The 8,322-nt window shown below is 44.4% G+C and overlaps 1 protein-coding gene across 2 annotated transcripts in view; it reads left to right on the forward strand.

Annotated features, from left to right (window-relative positions):
- GIMAP8 (GTPase, IMAP family member 8) overlaps positions 1-8,322 on the forward strand; it is a 21,111-nt gene that overhangs the window by 8,806 nt on the left and 3,983 nt on the right. Inside the window, exons 3-5 of one of the 2 annotated variants that reach the window (XM_014541112.1) lie at positions 3,517-3,562; positions 5,240-5,344; positions 6,362-6,976. In XM_014541112.1, coding sequence (XP_014396598.1) covers positions 3,517-3,562; positions 5,240-5,344; positions 6,362-6,976 — 766 coding nt within the window. The remainder of the gene's footprint in view (positions 1-3,516; positions 3,563-5,239; positions 5,345-6,361; positions 6,977-8,322) is intronic. The other variant, XM_014541113.1, reaches the window with a different exon arrangement.

Consider the following 8,322-nt stretch of genomic DNA (forward strand, 5'->3'; position numbering starts at 1 on the left):
GGGAGCTCTGCTCAGCCACAAGCCAGGCTGATGGCTGCCAGTACAGCGGTGGTGGTGGGAGCCTCTCCTGCCTCCTCAGCAGCGCTAAGGATGTCTGACTGCAGCTTAGGCCTGCTCCCCACTGGCAAGTGGACATCCCCCAAGGGCTCCCAGGCTGCCAGAGGGATGTCTGACTGCCAGCTTAGGCCCGATCCCCCCAGGGAGTGGGCCTAAGCCAGCAGGTAGACATCCCCCGAGGGGTCCCAGACTGCGAGAAGGCACAGGCTGGGCTGAGGGATCCCCTCGAGTGCACAAATTTTTGTGCACTGGGCCTCTACTTTATTCATAATCTGGAAAGATAAGGCACCAGATGGTAGGTTACTTTCTATATTAACCTTTGGACTTTATTGGTAAATTTATTGGTAAATTAAGTCCTTGCCTGACTTTACCCTTCACAAATGACTTTGGACACAAATGACTCATTAGACCCCCTTGGCTTCAATAAAACTATCCTTCTCTCTCTCTCTCTCTTCCCTTCCCATCCTTTCTGGCCACCCTGGGGATTGCTGAGTCCTCCTCGAATGAGCTCTAAAAGTTGGCGTCTACAGGGCTTGGTTCTAGCCTGTCCTCAATTCTCTACACGCTCCCTTGGGTGATCCCACATTTTACGGCTTTGAGCTCCATCTCTTTCTAACAGTTTCCAAATTAGTAGCCCTAGCCCAGTTCTCTCCTCTGAGTTCTGCCTCCTTTATCCAATTGCTACTTGACATCTCCACTGGGCTCTCCTATAGGACCCCAGACTTAACATGTCCAAATTTTCAGTTTTCCCTCTTAAATCTGTAAGATTTCTGTTTACCTCTCAACTTGGTAAATGGTTGTGCTGCTTACTACGCTCTTCAAACCCAAACCCAGGAGTCAGCTTTGATACCACAGCTAGCACCTGCTGCCCAAGAAATCCTCCAGTCTGATCATGCACCTGGCACCCACCTGCTTCTCTCCACCTCCACAACCACCATCGGGTACGAGACAGCCTCTTCTCTTGCCTGTACTTATTTTACAGATAATCTACTAGCAACTTTCCCCTCATTCATTCTTGGGCCTTATACCCCCACCCATTTGACACACAACAGCCAGAGTGACCTTTTATTTACTTATTAAACCTGAATGAAGAATGTATTCGGAACTAAGGAAGGCAAGCTTTTGCTTCTGAGGAGCTTATACTTCAACTGGAGTGACTAATGCATAAGAAACAAAGTAATCATTGATTCAGTGTAACTAAGCGAATGTTGGTATAGAGAATTCTATAAATATAGGTGCTGGAGAAGGTAAAGCAAACAAAAATTCAGCATGGGGGCCGTTGGGTTCGAGAGGATCTTCTTAGAGCTGATGGCCATGTGAGAGAAGTCAGTACTTATTGAGCACCTACTAAATTCCAGACACATACATGAACTGATTTAGTCTTCACAGCAACTCTATGCACAGATGTTCTACAGATGAGAACCCTGAGGCTCAAGAGTTCTGAATAATATGTATCTTCAGGGACTGCTGTGAGGAGTAAATGAAATGCTTACAAAGTAATTTGCAAATACTTGAAACTAGGTAAATGTTTAATAATTATAAGCTGCTATTATTATGATTGTTATTATTATTATAAAAGTGTATGAAGTCCAAATAAATTATGGAGACATTAAGGATTTAATAATCCAGCCCAGCCGGTGTTGCTCAGTGGTTGAACGTAGACGCATGAACCAGGAGGTCACTGGTTCGATTCCCAGTCAGGGCACATGCCTGGGTTGCGGGCTCGATCCCCAGTAGGGGGTGTGCAGGAGGCAGCCAATCGATGTTTCTTTCTCATCGATGTTTCTATCTCTCTATCCCTCTCCCTTCCTCTCTCTAAAATCAATAAAAAATATTTTTAAAAAGGATTTAATAACCCAGAGATGGAGCAAAGATTCCCACTTTTAGGACTCTAGCACCAAGACATAAAAACATATGAAGGTGTATGGACAAGGACCTTTATCACTGAATATTTTGAAATAGTAAAACCAGAAATAGCCTGTAGGTCTATCAATAAAGGAAGGATTGCATTAGTTTAAATGGTTGCATATGGAACAAATTGCATCTACTTGTGTAGATGTGCAGACATATCATTAAGCTGGTTGCAGAACAAAAAAAGCCTAGTAAGTCTCTCTACGTGTTCATATATGCTTGCATGTATTTGTGTAAAGATAGGAAAACATAGAAGGATATACAAGTTAACAACTTACTTTTCTGGTGGATTGGAGATGGAAAAATTATTAAATTTTAGATCATACACATTTGCATGGTAACAATCCTTTGGATTAAAATAAATAAACATGAAAGAATTTGAGCTGGGCTGTGGAAGGTGGAAAAAGTCTGATAACCAGAGAGAAATGAGAGGACCCAGGGAGAGATGATGGATGGTATCAATGGTTTTGGGTAAGGCCAGGTGAGGAAGCAGGAAAGTTGGCAGGCATGGAGACTTAACGAAGACAAGGTTAAAATAAAGTACAGGAAGCTTCTAGGGATAGCAGATTCATCAAGATTGTATGTCATTGTTTTCACTTTCTTTTTTTTGGTTAATCCTCACCCGAGAATATCTTTTCCATTGATTTTTAGAGAGAGGAAGGGTGGAGTGGGGGAGAGAGAGAGAAAGAGAACATCGATGTGAGAGAGACATCGATTAGTTGCCTCCTGCACACACCCCAACTGGACCAGGGATTGCGAACCTGCAACCCAGGTATGTGTCCTTGACTGGGACTTGAACTTTGACCCTTCGGTGTGTGGGCCAACACTTTACCCACTGAGCACACTGGCTAGGGTGTTTTCAACTTCTTTTATGATCCCATGCCAATTTAAGTTTGGGGAATCAGCATAAGACTTCACCAGGCAGGTGGAGGGGACATCCTTTGTCCTCATCTCTATTTGCTCCCTTGGATGGGGAAGCTTCCAAATTTTACTGGATTCATGTGAGAAGAAGCTTTATCTCTATCCTGGGGGATCCAGTGAGGGCAGGAGACATTGGAGAGACACAGGGAGCCTGCTTCCCAATGTCCTCGAGTTGCCTTGTCTCTCAAACACACATCACAGACATTCCTGAGCTAATTTCTTTCCTGAGGGAGGCCAGAAGTTCTCCTTAAGCCTCTGGATTTTCTTCAGGAATAGCAGAAACCCTGGGAGCCTTTCAAAGGAATTACTGATAGGAACTGTGGAGAAGTGAAGTTAGAGCTTCAGGAACAATGTCTTGCAGATGGCTTTCGTGGGGCTGCTTTGAGAGCGCGACCCATCTTGCATCTGGGAAACCTGTTGAGGCAGCAGCAGCAGTAGGATCTCAAGATTGACTGTCATTATGGACAAGTCTAGAATGATCAGGAAGGGCCACGACCATGGCCTTGATTTGACCACATCCTAATCATCAAGTTATTCTGAATTATACACTCGTGTCTCCATTTCTTTACTTTGTGAAAAGAAGAAAGTTTAGATCTGTGTACTTCATTTCCCCCCTTTATTTTCCAGGACTGTGTGAAAGAAGCTACCTCTCAGAAGGGGGACAATCTACATGGTAAGGTGATCCTTAAAAGAATGTTAAGCTCATATAGACATTCCTTTGAGTGCGTTATGCATCAAAGTGATAAGTCAGAGCAAAAATGTACCCTGGAGACCTAGCTTGTGTCAATGCGTACAACCTGTTCTTAGGGAACTCTTACCCCTTTTGAGAAGGAGTAGCACCAGCAAAGGTCCTGTACCCGGTGTGAGTGTCCCTGACCTTCTCTGCAATGTTGTAAAGCTGGGCTTGCCTGCTGTACTGAGTTGGCCTCTCTGTCCTGGCCCTAGATCTAGCACCACCCAATTTTTGACTCCTCCTAGGAAAGCAGAAATCCCTCCTTCACAGATAGCACTAACTTGCAGAATTCCGTGATGCAGCTCAGTATCCTTGTACTGATTGCCATTAGTGATGTATACTACACTCTGCACACGCCGGTACATCCAGAGCTACCTCGTTCTATGTAGTAGATGCAATTTGGTCTGTAGGATGGGCATATATAACTAATTCAACCATCTCTTTATTGATGTACTTTCCAGTTATTTCTGGGCCAGCTCTGTGAAAGAACTGAATATCCACAACAAAAAAAACCACCCCAAAACACACACAAGCATACATAAAGAAAGAAAGGAAGAAAGAAAAAAGAACTGAATATTCAGCACTGAATACAATAGATGAGCTCTCTGTCCCCCCCAAATTTCCCGAAATAATAATTAAAATAAAAATTTTAATGATAATAATTGCAGTTGACATGTGCTGAAAAATTACATGTAATATATATTAATCATTCAATCCTCATAGTATCCTATCTAATAATAGACAAACATGGTAATTGACCATACCTTCGCTATGCCTCCCATGGGCTAATCAGGGAGATATGCAAATTAACTGCCAACAAAGATGGCGGTTAATTTGCATACATAGGCGCGAAGCGGCAGAGCGAAGACAGCAGCAAAGGCTTGAAGGCGGCTCCGGCTGGAGCGAAGGCCTGGGTCCCGGGTGCTGGAGGAAAACCGGTGCCGGCAGCCAGGGGAAGGGAAGGCCTATTGCACGAATCTTTTCGTGCAACAGGCCTCTAGTATAATATATAATCTTTGTACCAACCTTATAAAGAAGATATTATCATCATCCTCATTTTATAGATTAACGAACTTAGCCACAGATATGTAACAACAGGCAGCAGTAGGGATTTAAAATTCTGTCGATGCCCTGCAGCCAAGACCTTGAGGGACATACCTGTTGTGAATAAAACTGGGTTTATTGACTGTGCCCACGAGGGAATAGCACATCACGAGAAACCAATGGGTATTTCAGAATGTGGTGTTGGAAAGGACTTTTTAAAAAAAATGTTTCTATTGAATTTTAGAGAGAGAAAAGGAGAGGGAGAGAGAGAGAGAAACATCAATGACGAGAGAGAAACATTGATCAGCTGCCTCCTGTATGCCCCCTACTGGGGATCAAAACTGAAACCTGGGCATGTGCCCTGACTGGGAATCGAACCAGTGACCTCTTGGTGCATGGATGATGCTCAACCAACTGAGCCACACAGGCAGGCAGAAAGGACTTTTTATAGGATGTAGGCTAGTGAGAGGTGATTTTGGGGAAAGTAGTAACTTTCCGAAGGCAACTTTCCAAGGATGTGTAGTCACTGCATTTCAGCTGCTTTCTTTAAATGCCACATTCACTCCCTCCCAGATTTGTCATGCAGACATGGAGTGACAGTCCACCTGGATGGCGCCCTGGTTAACAGAGACCCAGTGAATGTCCCTGGAGTTGCTGACTCTGCCATTTGCTCAGCACGTAAGTGTGGTGTGGACCTTGGATCACAGGAGAAGTGGTGGGAACAGGGCATGTATGGAGAGAGAGTTTTGTAGCACAGGTTTTTACAGCAATTTATGGAGGTATAATTTACACAGAGTAAATAAGCTCAATGACTTTTACACATCTACACATACGTGACCACCATCTAGGTAAAGATATGGCACATTTCCATCTCCTTACAAGTTCTCACTGCCCCTCCCCTAAGGGAACCACTCTCCAGACTTTTACCAACATCGGTTAATCTTGTCTGTTCTTGAACTTTATATAATGTACTCATATTGCATGTAATTTTGTGTTTGGCTTCTTTTAATTAGCATATTTTGGAGATCTAGCCATGTTGCATATCAGTAGTTCATTCTTTTCTTTTCTTTTTTTTTAAATTGCTGAGTTGTATTCTATTTTATGAATATACCACTCCGAGTTATTTTATTGTTATTATTATTTTAAAGAACAGTTTACTGATTTTTAGAGGGAGAGGAAGGGGGAGAGAGAGAAACATCGATGTGAGAGCAATGCATCCATTGGCTGCCTCCTGCAAGCCCCTTACTGGGGATTGAGCCTGCAATCCGGGCATGTGCCCTTGACCTAGAATTGAGTGAGCAACCTCCTGGTGCACGGGATGACACCCAACCAATGGAGCCACACTGGCCAGGGCCACTCATGGTCCTGCCTTAGCCCATGGACTTCATGTCCCAGTACTTACCTTTGGTAGCAAAATGAGAGGAATGCTAAGGACCAAGACCAGTGAAAGCCAAGTTTAACATTTTCATGTTCCTGGGCAATCTCAAGCCCTTGACATACCTCTTAATTTGTTCATGGTCCCTTTTGCGGCTTTTACTTTGATGGGTAGCTTCTGGCCAGGACTACAGTTCTATTGGGTCAGAGCACTGATGCCATTTTCTATAAAAACTGACAAGGAAGAGAATCGATCAAACTCGTCTCCATCTTTGTGTCAACTATAAAAAGAGACTTGGAATGTGTCCTTTTGTCCTCCAGGGGAGCAGCTGCAGGCCACAGGATCTGAGCCGAACCCTGGGATGTCAGAACTAAAGGTCCTGCTCCTGGGGAAGCGTGGCGTTGGAAAAAGCACAGCCGGAAACAGCCTTCTGGGGAAGCGAGTCTTTGAGACCAAATTCAGTGACCACTCAGTAACCAAGAAGTTTAAGTCTGAGAGCAGAATCTGGAGAGGGAGGAAAATTTTGATCATTGATGGCCCAGACTTACTATCTGATTTAAAGGACTTTAAATCAGACCTTCGGAAACATGCCTCTCGGGGGCCCCATGCCTTCCTGCTGGTGACCCCACTGGGCTCCTTCACTGAATATGCAGAGATGCTGAGCACCATCCAAGAAAGTTTTGAAGACGAATTAACTAAGTATATGATTGTACTCCTCACAAGGAAAGAAGATCTAGAGGATCAGAACGTAGACACGTTTTTAACCAGCAATGGAGCCCTCTGTGAGCTTGTCAAGAAATGTGAAAACCGATACAGCATCTCCAACTACAGAGCGACAGAAAGAGAGGAACAATGCCAGGCGGATGAGCTCCTGCAAAAAATTGTGAAAATGGTGCAGCAGAATGGAGACAAGTCTTGCAACTTCAAAAAGGAAGGTAAGAAAACATTTAATATAACATCGATGAGAGAGAAACATCGATCAGCTGCCTCCTGCACATCTCCTACTGGGGATGTGCCCGCAACCCTGGTACATGCCCTTGACCGGAATCGAACCTGGGACCTTTCAGTCCGCAGGCCGATGCTCTATCCACTGAGCCAAACCAGTTTTGGCTTTATTGTTATTATTATTTTAAAGAACAATTTATTGATTTTTAGAGGGAGAGGAAGAGGGAGAGAAACATCGATGTGAGAGCAATGCATCCATTGGCCGACTAAGTTTTCTCTTTCTCCTTTCTCCAATTTAATTAAACTTATTTGCCTTTCCTTGCATACTGTGCTGACCTGGTCTTTAATTCTATCATGAACCATACCTCATCTCTCCAACTGGATGGTGAGGGCCGTGAAGGAAGGAGTTGACCTTTTCCAGCCTCTTGTTTTGGGTACAGTTTTCAACCTCTTTTGCCCAGGGCTCAGCACTCATTGTTGGTGATGAGATAGCTCTTGACCATTGGTTTACTTTCTCTGTCTTAAGTTCAACTCTCTCTCTCTCCCTTTTATTTTATTTTTTAATTTCAGAGAGAAGAAGGGAAAGGGAGAGAGAGATAGAAACATCAATGGTGAGAGAGAGCCATCAATTGACTGCCTCCTGCATGCCCCCTACTGGGGATTGAGCCTTCAATCCAGGCATGTGCCTCAATTGGGAATAGAACTGTGATCTCCTGGTTCATGGGTTGATATTCAACCACTGAGCCACACCAGCCAGGCTCTCCCGCTCTCTTTCTTGACTTTGTTTATTCTCTTGCTTCTTTACTCTTCTCTCTATTGGAGAGGGGAGGCCATTTTGACGGAACAAGAACTGGGAGCCTGAATGCTCATGATGGGTGGGCCCCGCATGGCTATAGATGGGATTTATTTATTAGCCTAGCCACACAACCCTATATACTGCTGAAACAGAAGTTCCCGTCCACTAAGTGCTATGCATTCTATTGACCTGAGCTGAGATCCTTCCAGCCCAGCATGACTCATCCCATTCTCTTGTGCTTCAAATGTGCTCACCTGGGAAGAACATCAGGCCTAAAGGAGCATATCTGTTCATTGAGCCATTTCCTATTCCTCATGGAGGGCCAGGTGTTGGGGAGCTTCCTAAGGAAGTACAGCCCTAGCTGGTTTGGCTCAGTGGATAGAGCACCAATCTGAGGACTGAAGGGTCCCGGGTTCAATTCCGGTCAAGGGCACATGCCCAGGTTGTGGGCTCGATCCCCAGTAGGGGGCATGCAGAAGGCAGCTGATCAATGATTTGCTCTCATCATTGATGTTTCTCTCTCTCTCTCTTCCTTCCTCT

Source organism: Myotis brandtii, unplaced genomic scaffold (assembly GCF_000412655.1).
Source record: "Myotis brandtii unplaced genomic scaffold, ASM41265v1 scaffold260, whole genome shotgun sequence".
Classification (NCBI taxonomy): Eukaryota; Metazoa; Chordata; class Mammalia; order Chiroptera; family Vespertilionidae; genus Myotis; species Myotis brandtii.